The sequence below is a fragment of the Zalophus californianus genome, chromosome 2 (assembly GCF_009762305.2).
Source record: "Zalophus californianus isolate mZalCal1 chromosome 2, mZalCal1.pri.v2, whole genome shotgun sequence".
NCBI classification, from domain to species: Eukaryota; Metazoa; Chordata; class Mammalia; order Carnivora; family Otariidae; genus Zalophus; species Zalophus californianus.
Genome location: NC_045596.1, coordinates 166,791,691 through 166,816,889, shown reverse-complemented (window position 1 = coordinate 166,816,889; position 25,199 = coordinate 166,791,691). Strand labels below are relative to the sequence as shown.

Below are 25,199 nucleotides of genomic sequence, written 5' to 3'. Positions count from 1 at the left end.
ATGGGACTAGAGGGTATTATGCTAAAAGAAATAAGTCAGTCAGAGAAAGACAAATACCATATGATTTCACTCATATGTGGAATTTAAGAAGCAAAACAGAGGAATATTGGAGAAAGGAAGGAAAAATGAAATAAGACAAAAACAGGGAGACAAACCATAAGAGACTCTTAACTATAAGAAACAAACTGAGGGTTGGCTGAAGGAGAGGTGGGTGGGGGGATTGGGTAACCAGGTGAAGGGCATTAAGGAGGGCACTTGATGGAATGAGCACCGGGTGTTTTATGTAAATGATGAATCACTAAACTCTACCTCTGAAACTAAAAATACACTGTATGTTAATTAAATTGAATTTAAATAGAAATTGAAAAAATGGCATGCAGAAATTTATAAGAAACAGTATCTAATTTCAAAGAATTCTGAAGAGACTTTTTTCACAGTGTTTGAAATGACTAGAGAGGAACATTGTGAGGGTCAAGGAATTAGTGAAAGTTTTAATACAACATCTAAACACTATAAATATTTGTGAGGAAAACAATTCTAGAACAGCCAAAATTTTGATTTACTGCAATATGCTAGCAACAATCTATTGGAAAACAAAATTATAAAAATGCCATTTACACTAGGTTAAAAATAGTACAAATACTTAGGAATGAATATCACTAAGCATATAAAACTATGAATTTATTCAATAAGCAGTACAATTTAAGATCATAAATTATTTGCATAGTCATATTTACCCTTCATGTTCTGCATTCTCTCTGTTGCATGATTTTCTCATTTCATTTCGTTTCATGATCATAATAGTGAATATTATGATAAAGGGCAGAACAATGTAGAAACTCAGAATAAGCCAGTTGTTCTGCTGTGCATTGTAGTCTTCTTTAATAAAAATTATATCTAGAAATAAAACATAGAAATCAGTAGATATTTGCTTCACTAAATATTTAATAAACTTATATTTCTTTCACTTTAATCTTTTTATATATATAAATAATTGAAATTTTAATATATTGCCAAATCTTACAGGGGAAAATAAAAGGACATTGAAGCTCATAACCCCTAACAACAATGGAACTTTTGTCACATTTCTTATTTGTCTTTTATGCATATTTGTTTAATTATGGTAACTGTATAAATGTTTTGAGTACTGCTTGCTATAGTCAGCATATTTATGACATCAATGTTTTTTAAAAGTAACACATTAATAGGATTTAAGTTAAAAATTTAGAAAGGAATATTCTGTGAAAACTCCCTTCCCCCACCCTTGCCAAGTCACAGTTTCTTTTCTTGAAGGAAATCATCTTTAAATGACTCATGTTTTATGCATCTAAATGAAATTCGTATCTATATCTATTCTTGTATCTATGAAAAAGAGAAAAAAAGATGTGGTATATTTGCAATGGGATATTATTCAGCCATAAAAGGAATGAAATCTTACCATTTGCAATGATATGGATGGAACTAGAGACTATAATGTTAAATGAAATAAGATGGTCAGAGAAAGACAAACGTCTTCTGTTATTTCTTATACTTAAAAATTAAAGCATTACATGATTCAGAAAAGTACACAATATATAAATATATTAGCAATGAATTAGCAAAAACTCTTCAGATCTCAAAACAGATCCTGCCAGAATCCAAGAGAATCCTTAGGCTATTTTAAATCATTTCTTTTCAAAGTTTACAAATATCTTGATTTCTTCTATTATGTTTATTTAGTGAATTTTTGCTGAAGTATAGCATGTAAACAGAAATGGATGTATGCCATAATTATACAGCTCTAAGAATTTTCTAAATTAAACACATTCATGTAACCAACACCAAATCCAGGAGGCATAATATTGCCAGTACCTCAGAACTCCCAACCTGATTTCTTCCAATTGTTATCCTTCGCAAAGATAATTACTACTTTGGTCTCTAAGACCATGAATCAATTTGTTTACAGATTTTAAACCTTATGTAAATAGAATGATATTGGATATACTTTTTTTCTGTTTTTTCTCTCTTTATTACCTAATTTGGGAATTTACGCACATTGTTGTTTATAGTTGTAAAATGTTCATTCAGACCACTGTATGCTATATCTTTGCATAGAAATAACAGCCATTAATGCATTCTATTCCTTATGGGTATTCAAGTAATTTGGAATTATGAGTATAATGAATAGTGCTGTTATGAATATTCTACTAAATGTCTTTTAGTCAACATATGTACACATACTTCTCAACAGATATATGCCCTTGGAGTAGTAATGCTTACTCATAGCATATACCTATTTTAAGCATTAGTAAATTTTACAATGATTTTCCTAAATGGTTATAACAATTATATTTCCATTAGCAGTGGATAGGAGTCTTGGATATATCATATATATGGTATTTATTTTTTAAATTATATTCTTTATATACAATAAAATGCAAACATTTTAGCTGTACATATGGATAAGATTTGACAAATATATATTGATAAATATATACCCCACTTAGACAAACATTTTAAAGATTGTTTTTTTTGACATCTGTGGCTTTTCTCCATTTAGTGTAAAAGTTTTACAATTTTTTATTTGGTAAGTAAATAAAATGGGTTTAACTAGTGCCTGAGATTTGACAAAAAAATAGCATGAATAGCCTCACTTATCATTTAAATTTTGTTACTTTAACATCTTGGAGGTATTTCCGACATATAATAATACACATATTTAAAATTTATGATTTGATAGGTTTTGTTATGTGTATACACCCATGAAATCATCACCTCTATCAAAATAATGAATATATCCATTATCCACTAAAGTTTCCTCTTGCTCCTTTATAATCTTATCAATCTACCACTCCCCCACATATGCAGCCACTGATCTGCATTCCCTCACTATAAATTAATTTGCATGTTCTACAATTTAATATAAAATTAGATAGTATTCTTTTTAATCTTGCCTTTCTTTTTCACATAAGGTACTGTTGAAATTCATCCACACTGGTACTTGTAACGAGCTCATTCCTTTTTATCGTTCAATCGTAATCTATTGTTTGGATATACAATATTTTGTTTATCAATCACCTGTTGATTTATATTGGGGTTATTTCCAGATTTTATCTACTATAAATAAAGCTGTTATAAACATTTATATACAAAGCTTTGTATTTGCATAAGCATTCTATTTCTTGGGTAAAGGTGAAATGACTAGATTATATGGTAGGTGAATGTTTACCTTCTTAAGAAACTGTGAAGCTGTGCAATTTTACATTACAACAGCAGTATATGGGACACTATCTTCAAACCATAGTTAGCTTTTTAAATGTAACCAATTTTTGTAGAGATGTAATGGTATCTAATTTTGAATTTAATTTGTATTTTCCCATTTAAAATGACACTGGGCCTTTTTACATGTGCTTATTTGTCATCTATATATCCTCTTTGTTGAAGTTTCAATTCAAGTATTTTGTCTATTTTTTGTAGGGTTGTTTGCATTTTATTGTTTCAGGGATTCTTTATGTATCCTTAATATAAATGTTTGTATATTCTAAATACAAATACTTTATCAGTGCACCTGAAGATAGCCCCTCCAGCTGTGCACCTGTATGCCTCTTAGCCAAAGGTCCATCACTGCCTCCACTGAAGTATGCACACCTGGAGGCAGAGTGTGAAGCCATGAAAGCAAACACACCCAGAGCCACTACAACTTCCCATGAGCCCATAGTTGTCACTGGCCCTTGTTACCTACCCTTGGCCTGATCACATGTGTGTCTCCAACTGATCTCTGCCATTACATAGGCACTTGAGGCTGGGCCCTACAGTTAAATGTGTGCACATCACTTGGTCTAGCCACCAACACTGCTTAAACTTGCCCCTAGCTATTGGTCCTCGAAGTGCCACTTAGGACCCAAACAACGCTTGCAGCAACTATAGACCCCATAGGCTGCTCACAAGGACCATACAAGTGTTGATAAGGTAGACCCCAGTGGTCTCAGCCAAAAAGACATTACATCTCCCTGGACCCTGTGCCACTGTGTGCTGGTGCACTTAGTACTTTGCATCACTAGACCCAGGATCACAGCATGATCAAGTGTGCTCCATTCACATGTGAAAGGCTTCCCTTTTTAAAATTATTCCATAAAGTGTGGAAGAGATGACCACATCTTCAAATGTATAGACACTTATGCAAGGCTGCAGGGATCCTGAAGAATCAAGAAATGTCTCCATAAAAGGAATATAGTAAACCTCCAATAATTGTCCCAAAAGCAGTGGTGATCAAGTAATTGCTCAACAAAGAATTTAAAGTAGCTGCTCTACAGATACTCAGAGAGCTATAAGAGAATACAGATAAACAATTTAATGATATCAGGAATAAATATAAGAACAAAATGAGAAGCTCAACAAGAAAAAAACTAGAAATGGGCACAGCTGAAGTATATAATTACTAGAGTAAATAATTCAATATAGAGAGCTTCAACAGCAAACCTGAACAAGTTGAAAAAAGAAAGAGTGATCTAGAAGAAAGATCAGTTGAAATTATTTGATCAGAAGTGCAAAAAGAAAAAAAGAAGGAAGAATCAAGAAAGCCTGTGGAAGTTATGGAACAACATGAAAATACATAATGTACACATTGGATTACTGGAAGAAGAAGAGGGGGAGAAAGGAATTGAAAGCTTATTTGAAGAAATAATGGCTGAGAAATTCCCAAACTTGCGGAGAGATTTGGACATCCACGTTCATAAAGCAAATAGGTCACCTCAAAATTTCAATCAAATGTTCTTCTCCAAGACAATTAATAACAAAACTCTCTAAAACCAAAGAGAAAGAATTTTAAAGGCAAGAGAAAAAAATCTCCCTCAGATAAGAAAATCCCCATAAGGCTATCAGTGGGTTTCTCAGCAGATACCTCACAGGCCAGGAGAGAATGGGATGACATATTGAAAATACTAAAAGTAAGAAACTGCCAGCTAAGAATACTTTAACCAGCAAAGTTGTCCTTGTGAATTGAAGGTGTGATGAAGATTTTCCCTTAATAAACAAAAGCTGAGGAAATTTATCAACACTAAACCTGCCTTATAAGAAATGCTGAAAGGTTTTCTTCAAGCTGAAACAAATGAATGCTAATTAGTAACATATAAACATATGAAAAATACACATTGGCAAAGATAAGTATGTAGTCAGATTCAAAATACCCTAATAATGTGCTAACTAGTTAACTCTAGAATAAAGGTTAAAGGACAGAAAGCATTAAAAACAGTTATAGTTTCACCAATTTTTAATGGATACACAATAAAAAATATAAATTTTGACACCAAAAACATAAAAATGGGAATAAAAGAATATTGGTTTTTGTATATGATCAAGATTGAACTGTTATCAGAATAATATATATTTTATTTGTTTTATGATGTTTTTACTTTATGTTTTATGTTTTATAGTGTAAATCTCATAAGAACCATGAAGAAAAAATCTACAATAGAAACAGAAAAGATAAAGAGAAGAAAATCATCAATATATAAAGGAAGGCATCAAAAAAAGAATAAAAGAAAAATGGAACTGTAAAACAGCCAGAAAACAATAAGATGACATTAGGAAGTCCTTATTTATCAATAATTATTCTTAGTGTTAATGGATAGGCCAATTTAAAGACATAGAGAGGGGCACTTGGGTGGTTTAGTCGGTTAAGTGTCTGACTCTTGATTTCCATTCAGGTTGTGATCTCAGGGTCATGAGATCGAATCCCACGTCAGACTCTGCACTCAGTGGGGAGTTTACTTGAGATTCTTTCCCTCTCCTTTTTCCCCTTCCCCCTGCTCACATGCATCCTCTCTTTCTCAAATAAATAAATCTTTAAAAATAATAAATAAATAAAAGGCATAGAGTGGCTGAATGGATAAAAAATAAGACTCAACTATATGCTGCCTACAAAAAACTCACTTCAGCTTCAATGACACACATAGGTTCAAAGTAAGGAGATGGCAAAATATATTCCATGCAAGTGGCAACTAAAAGAGAGCAGAAGTAGCTATACTGAAATCAAAGTAGACTTTAAGCCAAAAACAGTAGCAAGAAACATAGAAAGTTATTACATAATGCTAAGGGATCAATTAATCAAGAAGATACGGCAATTATAAATATTTATGTATATACCCAACATCAGAACACCTGAATATATTAAGCAAATAGTATCAGGTCTGAAGGGAGAAATAGAAAACAATATAATAATAGTAGAGGACCACAATACTCTTCTTTTAGCAATGAATAGATCCTTCAGATAATTAACAAGGAAACTGACCTGAATCATACTGTAGAATAAAGGGACCTAACAGACACATACAGAAACTTCTATCCAAAAGCAACAGAATACATATTCTCTTCTAGTGCACATATTCTTCAGGGTAGATCACATGATAGGTCACAAAACATGTCTTAGCAAGTTTAAGAAGAATAAAATCATCCTTATCGATTTGTCTTTTACTAAAGTTTTTATTTAAATTACAATTAGTTAACATACAGTGTAATATTTAGTTTCATTTGTACAATATAGTGATTCAACACTTCCATAATGCTCATCTCAGCAAGTACACTCCTTAATTCCCATCACCTATTTTACCCATCCCCCCACAAATCTCCCCTCTGGTGACCATCAGTTTGTTCTCCATAGTTAAGAGTCTGTTTCTTGGTTTGCCTCCTCCTCTCTTCCCCCTGACCCTTTACCCATTTGTTTTGTTTCTTAAATTCCACATATGAGTGAAATCATATGGTATTTGTCTTTCTCTGACTGACTTATTTCACTTAACATAATACTCTGTAGCTCCATCTGTGTCATTGCAAATGGCAAGATTTCATTCTTTTTTATGGCTTTTGTAATAGTCCATTGTCTGTATGTATATATGTGTATATATATATATGTATGTGTGTGTGTGTGTGTGTGTGTGTGTGTGTGTATATGCCACATTTGTCTATAGATGGACACTTTGGGGGCTTCCATTATCTTGACTGTTGTAAATAATGTTGAAATAAACATAGGGGTGCATACCTCTTTTTAAATTATTGTTTTCATTTTCTTTGGGTAAATACCAGTAGTGGAATTATTGGATCCTATGGTACTCTTATTTTTAAATTTTTGAGGAACTTCCATACTGTTTCCCACAGTGGCTGTACCAATTTACATTCCCACCAACAGTGAACAAAAGTTCCTTAATCACACCAAGTATCTTTTCCAATCACAATAGTATGAAACTAGAAATTAATAAAAGAAGGAAAGATGGAAATAAATTACCTAATTTTATACCTCATGGAACTAGGGAAAAAAAACTAAGGTCAAAGTTAGAAGGAAGGAAATAACCAACATCAAAGCAAAAGTAAATGAAATAGAGACTAGAAACACAACAGAAAAAAAATCAATAAAGCTAAGACCTGATTTTTAAAAAATATTAAAAAAGACAAACCTTTAACTATACTAACTCAAGAAAAGAGAAAGAAATCAAATAAAATCAGAAATGAAAGAGTAGACATTACAACAGATACCACAGAAATGCAAAGAATCATGAGAGACTACTATGAATAATTTTAGCCAAACAAACTGGATAACCTAGATGAAATGGATAAATTCCTATAAATATATAATCTATCAAGAATGAAACATGAAAAGTAGAAAATCTGAACAGACCAATAAGAGTATGGAGATGAATCAGTAATCAAAAACTCCCAAAACAGAAAATCCCCAAGCCAGATGGTTTTTGGTGAATGTTAACAAATATTTAAAGAAAGATTAACAGCAATCTTTCTCAAGCACTTTCAAAAATTGAAGAGAAGACACTCTCAAACTCATCTGCAAGAACAGCATTACCCTGATACCAAAATCAGATAAGGATACCACAAGAAAAAAAAAATTACAGACAAATATCTGTTATAAATATAGATGCAAAAATTCTTTTTTTTTTCAATTTTATATCCAGTATAGTTAACATGCAGTGTTATATTTGGGTTAATATTTGTTAATATAATAGCTGTAGTAATAGAGATACTCTAAAATCTTAATGTCCTAATACAATTTAATTTCTCTCTCAGTCAAATTTTAATTAGGGTTTAACAAATGGCCTTCCATTTGGTTAGATGCAAAAATTTTTAACAAAATATTACCAAAACAAATTCAAGAACACATCAAAAAGATAATTCATCATGAGAAAGTAGGATTTATCTCTGAGATGATTAAACATATATAAATCAATAAATGTGAAAAACCACATAAATCGAATGAAAGATAAAAAGATACGAATCATATGATCATCTCAATAAATGCACAAAAAGCACTTAACAAAATATAACATCTTTTCATGATAAAAACTCTTAACAAATTTATTATGATACTGCATCATAATAAAGGCCATATACAAGTCCACAGCTAATATTTGTACTCAATGGTAAAATTTTGAAAGATTTTCATTTGAGATGAAAAATAAGATAGCTTTTGTTCAACATAGTATTGGGATTCCTATTTATAGTAATCAGGCAAGATAAAGATATAAATATTACCCAGATCAGTAAGGAAGAAGAAAAATTATCTTTGCAGATAATAGGATCCTATGTATAGAAAATACTAAAGACACTACCAAAAAATTGTATCTACCCAACAAATTCAATGAAGTTGCAAGATACCAAATCAACATCTAGAAAATAGTTGTGTTTCTTACATGTATGATAAAACATCTGAGGGCAAAAAACAACAGCAACAAAAAACGAAAAAAACAATTCTTTTCACAGTAACATCAAAAAAATTAAAATATTTAGGAATAAATTTAACCAATGAGGTGAACCATCTGTACACTGAACATGACAAAATTTTAATGAAAGAAATTGAAGAAGAGGCAAACAAATGGAAATGTATCCCATGTTCATGGATTGAAAGAATTAAAATTGTTAAAATGTCCATACTACTCAAAGTCATCCATAGGTTTAATGAAATCCCTACCAAATTTCCACAGAAATAGAAAAAACAATTAAAGTTTGTTTGGAGTTGCAGAAGACCCTGAAGAGCCAAATTGACCCAGAAAAAGAAGACCAAAAGCTGGAGGCATCACACTTTCTGATTTCAAACTATACTACAAAGCTATAGTAATCAAAACAGTATAGTACTGGCATAAAAATAGACATGTAGAACAATGGAGCAGAATTGAGAGCCCAGAAATAAACCCCCGCATATATGGTTAAGTAATATTTGACAAGAGACCCAAAACTACTCAATGGGGAAAGGATAGTCTCCTCAAAATATCGTTTAGGGGAAAACTGGATAACCACATGAAAATTAATTAATTAAATAATAAATAAATAAATTTTGCTGCTCTGTGGTATCTGTTGTAACATCTCCTCTTTCATTTCTGATTTTATTTGATTTCTTTCTCTTTTCTTGAGTCAGTATAGTTAAAGGTTTGTCTTTTTTAAAATACATTGTAAAAAATGTAGTTTCTATATTTGTGGAAAACTTGAAGACTGTCCCTCAGGCCTAACCTCCAGGCTAACTAAATAGGCCTCTTCATAGGAAGACTGGGGTTGTGTTTCAGTCTGCTCTTTGTGCACTATCCTTATAGTGATGGTGGTCTGCCAAAACCTTTTTCTGATTGTTATAGCCCCATGGAGTTCTGGAATGCCAACACTCTCGGCCACCAGGCTAGGAGATCAAGTCGTGCCTCCTGTGTGGGTTGTGTATACCCACTCACTTTAGCAAGGCAGCTGGAGAGTGTATGGGGTGAAGGATGCTTACCAGTTGAGTTCTGGGTATTCCTATACCACTATCTTGGAAAGCCTGAGCAATTGCTTTTAAATTGAATGTTTACTTGATAGATATTTAAATTATTGTTATTGGATTTATATTTATTTAGCTATTCTATTTGTCTAATGTTCTTTTCCCTCTATTTAGGCTTCATTTTATTAATTGGTGGAATTTTAATTCTTTTATTTTTTTCTAAAAATTTTGAATTGTTTTCCTAGTGTTTACTCTGGAATTACAATACAGGCATTCCTCAAAAGATATTGCAGGTTCAGTTCCATACCACCACAATAAAGCAAATATCACAATAAAGCAAGTTAATCTTCCTGTTTCCCAGTGTATATAAAAGTTATGTTTGCAGTATATTGTAGTCTATTAAGTATGCATTATCATTACAAAAACATTGCAAATACCTTAATGTAAAAATATATTATTGCTAAAAAGTGTTAAGCATCATCTGAGCTTTCAGTGAGTCATAATATTTTTGCAGGTGGAGAGTTTTGCCTCAACATTGATGGCCGCTGACTGATCAGGGTGGTGGTTGTTGAAGGCTAGGATGGTTGTGGCATTTTGTTAAAATAAGACAACAATGAAATTTGTTGCATTGATTGGCTCTTCCTTTCATGATTTCTTTATAGCATGTGATGCTGTTTGATAGCATTTTTACCTATAGTCTACCTCCTTTAAAAATGGAAACCCTGCTTTATGAATCAAGTTTATGTAATCTAAATCTTTTGCTGTCATTTCAACAATCTTCACAGTACCTTCACCAGGAATAGATTCTATCTCAAGAAACCATTTTCTTTGCTCATCCATAAAAAGCAACTCCTCATCTGTTAGTTTTATGATGAGATTGCAGTGATTCAGTCACATCTTCAGATACCACTTCTAATCTAATTTTCTTACCACGTCTGCAATTACTTGCTCCACCAGTCTTGAATCACTCAAAGTCATCCATAAGGGTTGGAATCAACTTGTTCCAAACTCCTGTTAATGTTGATATTTTGACCTCTCCCCATGAATCACAAATGCTCTTAATTGCCTTTAAAATGGTGAATCCTTTCCAGAAAATTTTCAATTTCCTTTGCCCAGATCTATCAGAGGAATCACTATCTATGGCTGCCATAGATTTATGAAATGCATTTCCTAAGTAATAGGACTTGAAAGTTAAAATTACTCCTTCATCTGTGGGCTTTAGAATGAATGTTCTGTTAGCAGGCAAGGCATAAAAACAACATTAATTTTATTGTATATCTCCATCAGAGCTCTTAGGGGACGAGATGCATTGTCAATGAGCAATGTTATCTTGAAAAACATCTATTTTTCTCAGCAGCAGGCTTCAACAGTGTGTTTAAAATATTCAGTAAACCATGTTGTAAACAGATATGCTGTCACCCAGTTTTCTGTTCCATTTATAGAGGACATACATGCAGAGTAGATTTAGCATAATTCTTAAGGTTTTTGGATTTTAAGAATGGTAAATGAGCATTGACTTCAACTCAGTCACCAACTGCATAAGCCCCCAACAGCAGAGACTCAGACTGCCCTTTGAAGCTTTGAAGCCAGGCATTCACTTTTCCTCTCTAGCTATGAAATTAATAGGCGGCATTTTCTTTCAATAGAAGACTGTTTTGTTTACATTGAAAATAGATTGTTTAGTGTAGTCACATTTATTAGTTATCTTAGCTAGACCTTCTGGCTAACTTGCTGCAATTTCTACATCAGCACTTGCTGCTTCACTTTGCACTTTTATATTATGGAGATGGCTTCTTTCCTTAAACATCAACCTCTGCTACCCTCAAACTTTTCTTCTTCAGTTTCCTCACCTCTCTTGGCATTTATAGACTTGAGAATTAGGGCCTTATTCTGGTTTGGGCTTTGACTTAAAGGAATGTTCTGTCTGGTTTGATCTTCTATCCAGACTACTAAAACTTTCTCCATATCAGCAGTAAGGCTATTTTGCTTTTTTATTATTTGTATGTTTATGGATTAGCACTTTTAAATTTCTTCAAAAACTTTGCATGCTTAACTTAGGTAACTGGTGCTAGAGGCCTAGCTTTGGCCTATCTTGGCTTTCAAAATGCCTTCTTTACTAAGGTTAATCATCTGGAGCTTTTGATTTAAATTCAAAGACATGTGACTTTTCCTTCCCCTTGTGCACTTAGAGGCCATTGTAGGCTTATTAACTGGCCTAATTTAAGTATTGTTGTGTATCAGGGAATATGGAGGCACAAGAAGAGAGAGAAGAGGGACAGTTTATTGGTGGAGCAGTCAAAGCACATATAATACTTACTCATTAAGTTCACATCTTATTTCTTGCTTTGACACTTATTTAAACCTGAGGACAGTCTTCTAACGTATTTAACTAAGTTGATGAAAAGTAAGTATCTGAGAAAATCTCATTACAAATATTGTGTAACACTAATTAATTAAAGCCACTATTCAAGATAACTCTTTTAATTACTCAGGTGATCATGAAAGATTTTACTCAGCATTATAGTTCTTTAATTATTTCATAAAAGAGCATCTATTTTTTTTAAAATTTTAATTTCTACTCACCAGATTTCTGAACATTTCCATCATCAATACTTCCCCCTGGTGAACCAATCTGGAATTCACAATATGGAGGCCTATAGCCAGGAAAGCAATGACAATTACCCAAATTATTACATATCTGAAACAAACAAACAAAAAAGCCATATAATTACTATAAATTGTGTTAGATTTTATATCTTATGTATATCTTCAAAAGAATAAAATCACTATTTTTCTGTTTATTAATACTGTATGATAAATGTTAGAAAAAATAGTGAAAATTTTGACAACATAATGGTCAATGACAAAATCACTACCTATATGATAGCATATTTATGACCCCTATATATTGACTGTTTTTGATAAGTACTTTGTCTTTTCCCAATCATTTTTAATAAATAGGATTCAATAAATTATGAGTATAATAAATAAGAGTACAACATTGGGTGAATTTAGAATTTCCAAAAATATCTCACTTAGTTATTTTTTAAACATTTGCTACCACCACTTCTGCATTTTCTATTCCTACACTTTAATTTCTATACAAAATATTGTAATAAAATTACCATCAATTGACTTGGCCACTTTAATTTCTTATCTTAATCCCCTTTTAAAAATTTTACTTTAGTGACCAGTCATTTGTATTTCATTTTTAAGTGAACACATTTTCCAAAATAAAATAAAATAAATGCAAAAAATATTAAAAATGAAAAATAAAATAAAACCTTATAATAAACTTGCAATTCTAGAGGTTTACATCTATGGAGTTTACATGTTATTGTGCTTTTACATTTAATAGTTTAGTATTAATTTTCATTTTAAAGTAAAACAAGTAAATAAAATTTTGTAAAATTCAAATAGTTAAAATGCATAAAGCTAAGAGTTCTCATCCACTAATTAAGTCCCACTTTCCACCAGTAAAATGTTTCCTTGTTTCCTTCCTACTACTAAGTCACTGTCTATTTCTCCCTTCAGTTTTGTTAACATTTCTTTTATATATTTAGATGTTTGGAATTCAGGTGCATGTCTATTACAATTTTTATATTCTCTTGATGATTCTTTTATCATTATATAGTGACCTTCTTGTCTTTTTTGACAATTTTTGCTAAACTATGTTTTCTCTGATATAAATATAGCCACACTACTGTCTTTTGGTTACCATTTGCATGGGAAATATCTTTCCATTCCTCCACGTTAAGCTTATGTGTGTCCTTAAAAGTAAAGTAAATCATTGTAGGCAGTATATCATTTCATGTTGTATTTTAATAAAAATTCAATTAATTTATATTTAAAGTAATTATGGGTTAGTAAGGATTTACTATTACCTTTGTTTTCCCTATTTTCTGGTGGTTTCTTTGTTCTGTTTTTCCTCTCTTGCTGTTCTCCTTTGTGATTTGATTTTTTAAAAAAATACTTTTATGCTTTGATTATTTTCTCCTTCTCTTTAGTGAGTCCACTACAGGTTTTTTATTTGGGCTATCATGAAGCTTATATAAAATATTTCGTAGATAGAACAGTCTATTTTAAGCTGATAACAACCTAACTTTGACCTTATACAAATATTCTACACTTTAATTTCTCCTTCCCCCACATTTTGTATAATTGATGCCAAAATTTCCATCATTTTATATGGTGTATTCATTAACACATTTTTGTATCTAGTTAATTTTAATATTTTTGTTTTAAAGATTTGTTATTTATTTATTTATTATTATTTATTTATTTATTTATTTTTGAGAGGGAGAGAGAGAGAGCATGAGCAGGTAGGAGGGGCAGAGAGAGAGGGAGAAGTGGGCTCCCTGCTGATCCCTGGCCTGTAAGAATATGACCTGAGCCAAAGGCAGACACTAAACCAACTGAGCCAGCCAGATGCCCTAATTTTAAAACTGTGTCTCTTAACTTTCATAAGAGTTTAAAGTGATTTACATGTTAACAATGCAATATTAGAGTATTATGAATTTGAATATATTTTAATTTTTACAGTAACTTTTATGCTTTTCCATATTTTCATGTTGTTAGTTTCTATTTTTAACCTTGAAGAACTCCCTTTTGCATTTCAGAAGAGAGAATATATGAAGAAATAATTACTGAAAACTTCCAAAGTTCAATGAATAGCATGAATACAAACATCTGAAAGCTCACAAACTTCAAGTAAGATGAACTTAAAATGGCTCACACTGTGCATATTATAATCAAACTTTAAAAGCCAAAAGCAGAGAGAGAATTTAGAAAGCAGCAAGAGATCCTAAGTGAGATTATCAGCAGCTTTCTCATGAGAAACTTTGGAAACCATCATTTGTTGTTTTTTCTCTAGTTCTTTAAGGTGTAGAGTTAGTTGGTGAATTTGGGATTTTTCTATTTTTTTGAGCGAGGCTTGGATGGCTATGTATTTCCCCCTTAGGACCGCCTTTGCTGTATCCCATAGATTTTGGACTGATATGTTTTCATTCTCATTGGTTTCCATGAATTGTTTAAGTTCTTCTTTGATTTCCTGGTTGACTCAAACATTCTTGAGCAGAGTGGTCTTTAGCTTCCAAGTATTTGAATTTCTGCCAATTTTTTTCTCGTGATTGAGTTCCAGTTTTAAAGCATTATGGTCTGAGAATATGCGGGGAATAATCTCAACCTTTTGGTGTCAGTTGAGTCCTGATTTGTGACCCAGTGTGTGGTCTATTCTGGAGAAGGTTCCATGTGCGCTCAAGAAAAATCAGTATTCTGCTGTTTTAGGGTGGAATGTTCTGTATATATCTATGAGGTCCATCTGGTCCAGTGTGTCATTCAAAGTTCTTGTTCTTTGTTGATTTTCTTTGGGAGAGAAATAATTAAGATTAGAGCAGAGATCAATGAATTAGAAACCAGAAACACAGTAGATCAGATCAATGAAACTAGAAGCTGGTTCTTTGAAAGAATTAATAAGATTGATACACCACTAGCCAGACTTATCCAAAAGAAAAGAAAAAGAACCCAAATGAATAAAATTATGAATGAAAGGGGAGAGATCACGACTAACACCAAGGAAATAGAAACAATTATTAGAAATTATTATCAACAACTATATGACAATAAACAGAGCAAGCTGGATGAAATGGATGCCTTCCTGGAAACAATAAACTCCCAAGACTGAAGCAGGAAGAAATTGACAACCTGAATACACCAATAACCAGTAATGTGATTGAAGCAGAGATGAAAAACCTCCCAAAATACAAGAGTCCAGTGCCTGATGGATTCCCTGGGGAATTCTACCAAACATTCAAAGAAGAAATAATACCCATTCTCCTGAAGCTGTTTCAAAAAATAGAAACAGAAGGAACAGTTCCAGACTCATTCTACAAGACCAGCATTACCTTAATCCCTAAACCAGGCAAAGACCCCATCAAAAAGGAAAATTTCAGACCAATATCCCTGATGAATATGGATTCCAAAATCCTCAACAAAATCATAGCTAATAGGATCCAACAATACATTAAAAGGATCATCCATCACGACCAAGTGGGATTTATCCCCGGGATGCAAGGGTGGTTCAACTTTCGCAAATCAATCAATGTGATAGAACACATTAATAAGAGGAGAGAGAAAAACTATACAGTCCTCTCAATTGATGCAGAAAAAGCATTTGACAAATTACAGCATCCTTTCCTCATTAAAACTCTTCAGAGTACAAGGATAGAGGGAACATTCCTCAAGTTCATAAAATCCATCTATGAAAAACCCACAACGAATATCATTCTCAATGGGGAAAAGCTGAGAGCCTTTCCCTTAAGATCAGGAACACGTCAAGGATGCCCACTCTCGCCACCATTGTTCAACATAGTATTAGAAGTCCTAGCAACAGCAATTAGACAACAAAAAGAAATAAAAGTTATTCAAATTGGCAAAGAAGAAATCAAACTCTCTCCCTTTGCAAATGACATGATATTTTACGTGGAAAACCCAAAAGATTCAACTCCCAAATTACTAGAACTCATAGCAATTCAGTACTGTGGCAGGATACAAAACCAATGCACAGAAATCAGTTGCTGTCTTATACACTAGCAATGCAACTGTAGAAAGAGAAATCAGAGAAATGATTCCATTTATAATAGCACCAAAAACCATAAGATACCTTGGAATAAATCTAACCAAAGAGGTAAAGGATCTATACTCTAGGAACTACAGAACACTCATGAAAGAAATTGTAGAAGACACAAAAAGATGGAAAAACATTCCATGCTCATGGATTGGAAGAATAAACATTATTAAAATGTCTATGTCAGTCTCATAAAATGTCTATGCTACCCAGACCAATCTATACCTTCAATGCCATCCCGATCAAAATTCCAATGACATTTTCCAAAGTGCTGGAACAAACAATCCTAAAATTTGTATGGAATCAGAAAAGACCCCGAATCTCCAAGGAAATGTTGAAAAAGAAAAACAAAGCTGTGGGCATCACGTAGCCTGATTTCAAGCTATATTACAAAGTTGTGATCACCAAGACAGCATGGTACTGGCACAAAAACAGACATATAGAGCAATGGAACAGAATAGAGAGCCCAGATATGGACCCTCAACTCTATGGTCAAATAATCTTCAGCAAAGCAGGAAAAAATATGCAATGGAAAAAAGCCAGTCTCTTCAATAAATGGTGCTGGGAAAATTGGACAGCCACATGCAGAAGAATGAAACTCGACCATTCTCTAACACCATACACAAAGATAAACTCAAAATGGATGAAAGACCTCAATGTGAGACAGGAATCCATCAAAATCCTAGAGGAGAACATAGGCAGTAAGCTCTTCAACATCAGCCACAGCAACTTCTTTCAAGATACATCTCCAAAGGCTATTGAAACAATAGCAAAAATGAACTTTTGGGACTTCATCAAGATAAAAAGCTTCTGCACAGCAAAGGAAACAGTCAACAAAACAAAGAGGCAACCCACAGAATGGGAGAAGATATTTTCAAATGACACTACAGATAAAGGGTTGGTATCCAAGATCTGTAAAGAACTTTTCAAACTCAACACCCAAAATACAAATAGTCAAGTCAAAAAATGGGCAGAAGACATGAACAGACACTTCTCCAAAGAAGACATACAAATGGCTAACAGACATATAAAAATGTTCATCATCATTAGCCATCAGGGAAATTCAAATCAAAACCACATTGAGATACCACCTTAAACCAGTTAGAATGGCAAAAATTGACAGGGCAAGAAACAAATGTTGGAGAGGTTGTGGAGAAAGGGGAACCCTCTTACCCTGTTGGTAGGAATGCAATTTGGTACAGCCACTGTGGAAAACTGTGGAAGTGCCTCAAAAAATTAAAAATAGAGGTATCCTATGACCCAGCTATTATATTCCTGGGTATTTACCCCAAAGACACAGATGTAGTAAAAGTAAGGGCTATATGCACCCCAATGTTCATAGCAGCAATGTCCACAATAACCAAACTGTGGAAAAAGCCGAGATGCCCTTCAACAGATGAATGGATAAAGAAGATGGTGTCCATATATACAATGGAATATTACTCAGCCATCAGAAAGGATGAATACCCAACTTCTGCATCAACATGGATGGGACTGGAGGAGATTATGCTAAGTGAAAGAAGTCAAGCAGAGATAGTCAATTATCATATGGTTTCACTTATCTGTGGAACATAAGGAATAGCATGGAGGACATTCGGAGAAGGAAGGGAAAAATGAAAGTGGGGGGGAATGGAGGGAGAGATGAACCATGAGAGACTATGGACTCTGAGAAACAAACTGAGGGTTTTAGAGGGGAGGGGTGGGAGATGGGTTAGCCCTGTGATGGGTATTAAGGAGGGCATATACTGCATGGAGTACTGGGTGTTATACGCAAACAATGAATGATGGATCACTACATCAAAAACTAATGATGTAGTGTATGGTGACTAACGTAACATAATAAAATAAAATAAAAAAGAATCTTTGGAAACTAGCAGGGGGATGGCTGATATATTCAAAGTGCTACTAGAAAAAAGAAAAAAAGAAAGAAAGAAAGAAAGAAAGAAAGAAAGAAAGAAAGAAAGAAAGAAACAAAGAAACAAAGAAACAAAGAAAGAGGAAACAAACAGAAAAACAACTGTCAAACAAGAATCCTATATTTGGCAAATTGTTCTTTAAATGTAAGGGAGAAATTAAATAATTCCCAAATAAGCAAGAGTTAGGGAATTCATTATTACTATAGCAGCCCTGCAAGAAATGGTCAACGGAGTCTGGCAAGCTGATTTGAAAGGGCAGTTATTATAAAGTTATTATAATTATATATGTTATATAATTATAAAGTATATTATAATTATAAAGTTATGTGAAAAAATAAAGATCTCAATAAAGGTAAATACATGTGTATTTTTCAAAGCTAAAATTATTGTAACAATTATAACTCTAATTTTTATTTTCTACCAGATAAGAGACTAAGAGATTAAAAAATAATTATTAGTCTCAAAGCTAGTATTGTTGTAACCTTTGTAACTCCACTTTTTTTCTTTCTTTGCAGCATTACTTTTTAAAAATTTTATTATGTTATGTTAATCACCATACATTACATCATTAGTTTTTGATGTAGTGTTTTATGATTCATTGTTTGCATATAATGTTTTTATGTAACATAAGAGAGTAACATCTGATAGTAACTTGCAAGGACCATACCTCTGTATAATCTTTTTCTAGCAAGCAGGCATTTTTGTCCCTTGATAGAAATGAATGGATCATTTCTGTATGGTTACAAGCCATACTAAAAGACAAAAAGCACAATTTGAAGAAATAGAACAAGTTGAAGATCAGATAGATAGGGCAGATATGTTGGAATTATCAGACTAGAGGTCTAAAAGAACCATGGTTAGTGTACTAGGGGAAAGTAGACGACATAAAAGAACAGATGGGTAATGCAAGCAGAGAACTACAAACTTAAAAAAATATTTAAAATGCCAGAAATTAAAAGCACTATTGAAGAAATGAATTCTTTTGATGGGCTCATGTGTATACAACCAAAGAAATAATCAGTGAACTTGAGGACATGTCATTAGAAAATTCCAAAACTGAAATGTAAAGAGCAAAAAATAATAAAAAAGTCATAACAGAATATCAAAGAAGCGTTGGACAACTAAAAAAGATATAACATGTATGTCATGGGAATAGCAGAAGGAGAAAAAAGAAAGGACAGAAAAATATTTGAAGCAGAATTTCCCAAAATTAATGATAGACACAAAACCTCAAATCGAGGAACTTCAGAGAATACCAAGCAAGGTAAATATTTCAAAAATCCACGTAGAAATAACATATTCAAACTGTGGAAAATAAAAAATGAAGAAAAAATCTTGAAGCTAGAAAAAAACTCTTATCTATAGAAGAGCAAGGGAGAGAATTACATTGGCCTTCTCTTCAGAAATCATGAAAGCAAGAGGAAAATGGAATGAAATATTTAAAATGTTGAAGGAAAAACAAATACCCATCTTGAATGTGTATCCACTGAAATCATTATTCAAAAGAGAAGGAGAAATTAAACTTTCTCAAAGAAACAAACTTTCAGAAACCTTTCACAAGTATACCTGCTTTGCAAGAAATGCTTCAGAAAGGACTGATATAGATTAGAAACTAAAAAAAAGAGTAAAAGAGAATGAATAAAGGAAGGTAAAATATTTTTTTATTTTTCTTATTCTTAATTGATTTAAGAAATAACAACTTGATTAAAATAATGGCAACATTGTATTTGGTGATTATAGCTTATAGGTAAGAGAAATTAATTACAGAAATATAAGGCACGAGAGGGAGGTACTGGGAATACTCTGTTACAAAGTACTTATACCACCCATAAAAATTTCTAAGTATAGTTGATTTACTGAGAGAAAAATAAAAACTGAATTCTATAAAATGCTAAATTCAAAACAGAAAAAGAATGGAAGACAAAATATAAATGAAAAACAAAGCCAACAAATAGAAAACTGCAACACAGAAGGTGCATATTAATCTAATTACATCAATAATTACTTTAAAAACCAAAAGTCAAAATACACCATTATTAAAAGAGATTTTCAGAGTGGATAAATAAACAAGAATTTTGTCTACCAAAAACCCACTTTAAATATAAAGCCACAGCTAGACTAAAAGTAAGGGAATGGAGAAAGATTTACCATGGTAAAACTAATCAAAAGAAAGAAAATTTTCAGAGCTAAAGAGGGCTTTACATAATGAAAAAGAAGATATAACAATCTTTAATGTGTATGCAACTAAGAACAAGGTGTCGAGTTTGTGAAGCAAAACCTGATAGAACTGTAAGGAGTATAAGATAAATTCACTCTTTTAGTTGGAGACTTTAGCACACCTCTATAACTGACAGATCCTGCAGGCAGAAAATTCGTAAATATATAATTGACTGGAACGGTATCTAATTGACATTTAGAGAATACTCTACCCAAACAAGAAAATATACATTATTCTTGAGCTCACAGAGACCATTCACCAAGGTAAACCTCATGCTTGGCCATAAAACCTACCTTTACAAATTTAAAAGGATGGCTATCACACAAAGTATGCTTTCATACCAAGAAGGAATGATGGAATTAAACTAGAAATCAATAAGAGAAATATTGCTGGAAAACTCCAAAATATGTCGTGACTAAGCAACACACTTATAAATAATATATTAGTCAAAGAAGTGTCAAAAGAAATTAAAAAAAACTAAATCAAAATGTAAATACAACTTACGAAAATTTGTGAGATGCAGTGAAACCAGTGCTTTGGAATTGTATAGCATTTAGTGCATGCATTAGAAAAGATCTAAAATCAATAATCTATCCTGTGCTTTGGAAACTAGAAAAAGGAAGAGAAAATTAAATCTAATAAAGATTAGAGTGGAAATAATTTAAAACTAAAAATTAATAGAGGATATTAAGACCAAAAGCTCATTCATTAAAAAAAATCAATAAAACTGATTAGTCTCTAACCAGGTAAATTCAAGAAAAAAGAAAAAATCCAAATTATTGATATCATAAATGAAAAAAGTACCACCATTATTGATCCATGAACATAGAAAAGATAATGTAGGGGGAGGAGTTAAGATGGTGAAGTAGGGGACCCTAATTTTGTCTTGTCTCTGGAATTCAGCTAGTTATCAAATCATTCTGAACACCAGCAAAATCAATCGAAATTTGAGAAAATAATTGCTGCAATTCTACAAATAGAAAAATGACCACTTTTTGGAAGGTAGAAAGTGGGAAGATGTGAATCTGGGGCAATATACTGGAAGATAAACATTGGAGGAGAGGGAACTTGCTTAAGGAGGCTGCCAGAAAGTAGTATAAGCAGCAGAGCACAAAAAATGAAATCTTCACAAGTCTGCTACAGTTGGGAACAGCCCTGGCTTAAAGATGCTCAGGTGGTGAAGTGGAGCAGAATCCCAGGTTGGACAGTGTGGTCTCAGCATCCCTGGGGTCACAAAAAGAATGGGAGTGCCTGAGTGTGGCAGAGTTCTGAAACATCAGAGAGGGGAAGCTGGCTGAAAACAGTGAGTCTAGGCACAGGCTTTCTACTTCGTGTTGTGATAAACCTCTTACTGCTACAAGGTCCCACGACCACTCTCTGGGCAGGGCCCCAGCAAAAGGCAGAAGCTTGACAAAACCCCACTCCTTCCCCCAGGAGGAATAGCTAAGTCCATACCACAGGAGTCTGTAAAATTTGGAGACTTGAAATGGGGTAGCATCCCCGTGATAAAAACGCTTGGTCACAGGCTGAGTGAACACAGAGTTCTGGTGGAAACCAGGGAGACAAGAGTGTTTGACTGCTTTTCTATGAGGGCTCACTAAAGAGTGGGAACATGAACTTTCTGCTCCAGGCCTAGAGATTGGGGCACCACCATTTTCATCCCCCCATTGGTTCTGAAAGACTTCAGGGAGCAAACCAGCACCACATAGTACAATCTGGAGCCACTTACACTGAGCCTGGGCCCTGACAAGGGGGGTGCAATTCCACCAGGGTAAAGACACCTGAGAACCAGTCCAATAGGTCCCTCCTCCTGAGGACCAGCAGGAACAACCAGCTAACACCAATTTTACAGATCATATAGAACTGCAAAATGTCAGCTCCTGGGGAAAAGAGTATATAGCTTTCATGGTTTTGTCATGATTCTTTAGTCTTTCAGTTTTATTTTTTTCAGGTATTTTTTTATTTTATCAATTCTACTTTTATTTCTTTCTTAATTTTTATTTTTATATATACTATATATATTATGGTTTCCTTTTATTGTATTTTATTTTATTTTTGTATATATATAAGTTTTTCTTTCTTTCCTATTTTGGGATCTAGTTTCTTTTAACAGACCAAAATACACCCAAGATCTAGTTTGTTGTTTTGTTCTGTTTTACTTCTTGTTCATTTTTTTTTCTTATTTTGTATTTTTTCTGTTTTCTTCAGGTTTGTTTTGTTTGTATTTTTCTGGTTTGTTGTTATTTTTGTCTTATCTCTCTTTCATCTATTCTTTTCTGAACAGGATGATGAGACAGACAAACTCACCCCAAAAGAAAGAACAGGAGGCAGTACTCACTACCAGGGACTTAACCAATATGGACATACATAAGATGTCAGAACTAGAATCAAAACACAATTATAAAGATACCAGCTGGGCTTGAAAAAAGCATAGAAGACAGTAGAGAATCCCTTACTATAGAAATAAAAGAAGTAAAATCTAAACAGACCAAAACTAAAAATGCTATTACTGAGATGCAGTCAACAATGGAGGCTCTAACTGCTAGGATAAACAAGACAGAAGAAAAAGTCAGTATATTGATGACAAAATGATGGACAATAAGGAAACTGCAAGCAGAGAAAAACAACTACTAGTTTGTAAAGGGAGACTTCAAGAAATCAATGATACCATAACACAAAATAATATTTGAATAATAGGGGTCTCAGAAGAAGAAGAGAGAGACAGAAGGGCAGAAGGTTTATTTGAACAAATTATAGCTGAGAACTTCCCTATTCTGGGGAAGGAAATGGGCATTCAAATCCAGAAGCCACAGAAAACCCCCCTTCAAAATCAATAAAAATAAGTCAACACCCTGACACATAATAGTGAAACTTGCAAATTTCAGAGATAAAGAGAAAATCCTGAAAGTAGCACAGGACAAGTCCTTAACCTACAAGGGTAGAAACATAAGACTGGCAACAGACATGTCCAAAGAGACCTGGCAGGCCAGAAAGGACTGGCATAATATATTTAATGTGCTAAATGGGGAAAATATGCAAACAAGAATACTTTATTCAACAAGGCCCTCATTGAGAATAGGAGAGATAGAATCTCCAGGACAAACAAAACTAAGGGAAATTGTGAACACTAAACCAGCCCTGCAAGAAATATTGAAGGGGATCCTTTGAGGAAAGAGAGAGCCCCAAACTAACAAAGACCAGAAAGGTACAGAGACAATCTAAAGAAACATCTTTATAAGTAATACAATGGCACTAAATTCATATCTTTCAATAATTATTCTGAATGTAAATGGACTAAATGCTCCAATCAAAAGACACAGAGTATCAGATTGGATAAAAAACAAGACCCATCTATATACTATCTATAAGAGATTCATTGTAGATCCAAAGACACCTCCAGATTGAAAGTGAAGAGGTGGAGAACAATTTATCATGTTAATGGACATGAAAATAATGCTGAAGTGGGAATCCTTATATCAGACAAAGTAGATTTTAAACCAAAGAATATAATAAGAGATGTAGAAGGACACTATGTCATAATTAAAAGGTCTATCCAATGAGAAGATCTAACAATTGTAAATATTTATGTCCCTAACTTGGGAGCAGCCAATCATATGAAGCAATTAATAACAAAACAAAGGAAACACATTTATAATAACAAAATAATAGTAGGGGACTTTAACACCTAACTCACAGCAATGGACAGATCATCTAAGCAGAAGATCAACAAGGCTTTGAATGACACACTGGGCCAGATGGACTTAACAGATATATTTTAGCATTTCATCCTAAAGCAACATAATACACATTCTTCTCAAGTGCACATGGAACATTCTCTGCAATGGATCACATACTGGGTCACAAATCAGTTCTCAACCGGTATCAAAAGATTATTCCATGCATATTTTAAGACCACATTGCTTTAAAACTTGAACTCAATCACAAGAGAAAATTTGGAAGGAACACAAATACATGGAGATTACAGAGCATCCTACTAAAGAATGAGTGGGTCAACCAGGAAATTAAAGAATAATAAAAAAAAACATGGAAACAAATGAAAATGAAAACACAAATATTCAAAACCACTGGGATGCAGTGAAGGTGGTTCTAAGAGGGAAGTATATAGCAATATAAGCCTTTCTCAAGAAACAAGAAATGTCCCAAAAACACAACTTAATCCTACACCTAAAGGAGCTGGAGAAAGAACTGAAAATAAAGCCTAAACCCAGAAGGAGAAGAGAATTAATAAAAATTAGAGCAGAAATCAATGAAATAGAAAGCAAAATAACAATAGAACAAATCAACGAAACTAGGAGCTTCTTCTTTGAAAGAATTAATATGCTCCATAAACCCCTGGCCAGACTTATCAAAAAGAAAGGAGAAAGGACCCAAATAAATAAAATCTTAAGTGAAAGAGGAAAGATAACAACCAACACCAAATAAATACAAACAATTATAAGAGAATTTTATGAGCAATTATATGCCACCAAATTAGGCAATCTGAAAAGAATGGATGCATTCCTAGAAACATATAAGCTACCAAAACTGAAAAAGAAAGAAATAGAAAACCTGAACAGACCCATGACCAGCATAGAAATTGAAGCAGTAATAAAAAACCTCCCAACAAACCACAATCCAGGACCAGTTGGCCCCCAGCAGAATTCTACCAAACGTTTAAAGAATTAATACCTATTCTTCTGAAGCTGTTTCCAATAAATAAAT

The 25,199-nt window shown here is 33.1% G+C and overlaps 1 protein-coding gene across 6 annotated transcripts in view; it reads right to left on the bottom strand.

The window, feature by feature from the left end:
• ADAM18 (ADAM metallopeptidase domain 18) overlaps positions 1-25,199 on the bottom strand; it is a 191,827-nt gene that overhangs the window by 15,039 nt on the left and 151,589 nt on the right. For 5 of the 6 annotated variants that reach the window (XM_027599516.1, XM_027599514.2, XM_027599511.2 and 2 more), the window contains 2 exons: positions 12,302-12,416; positions 738-897 (listed from right to left, as the gene is read on the bottom strand). In XM_027599516.1, coding sequence (XP_027455317.1) covers positions 738-897; positions 12,302-12,416 — 275 coding nt within the window. Of the gene's footprint in view, positions 1-737; positions 898-12,301; positions 12,417-25,199 lie in introns of those variants that run through there. The other variant, XR_003520893.2, reaches the window with a different exon arrangement.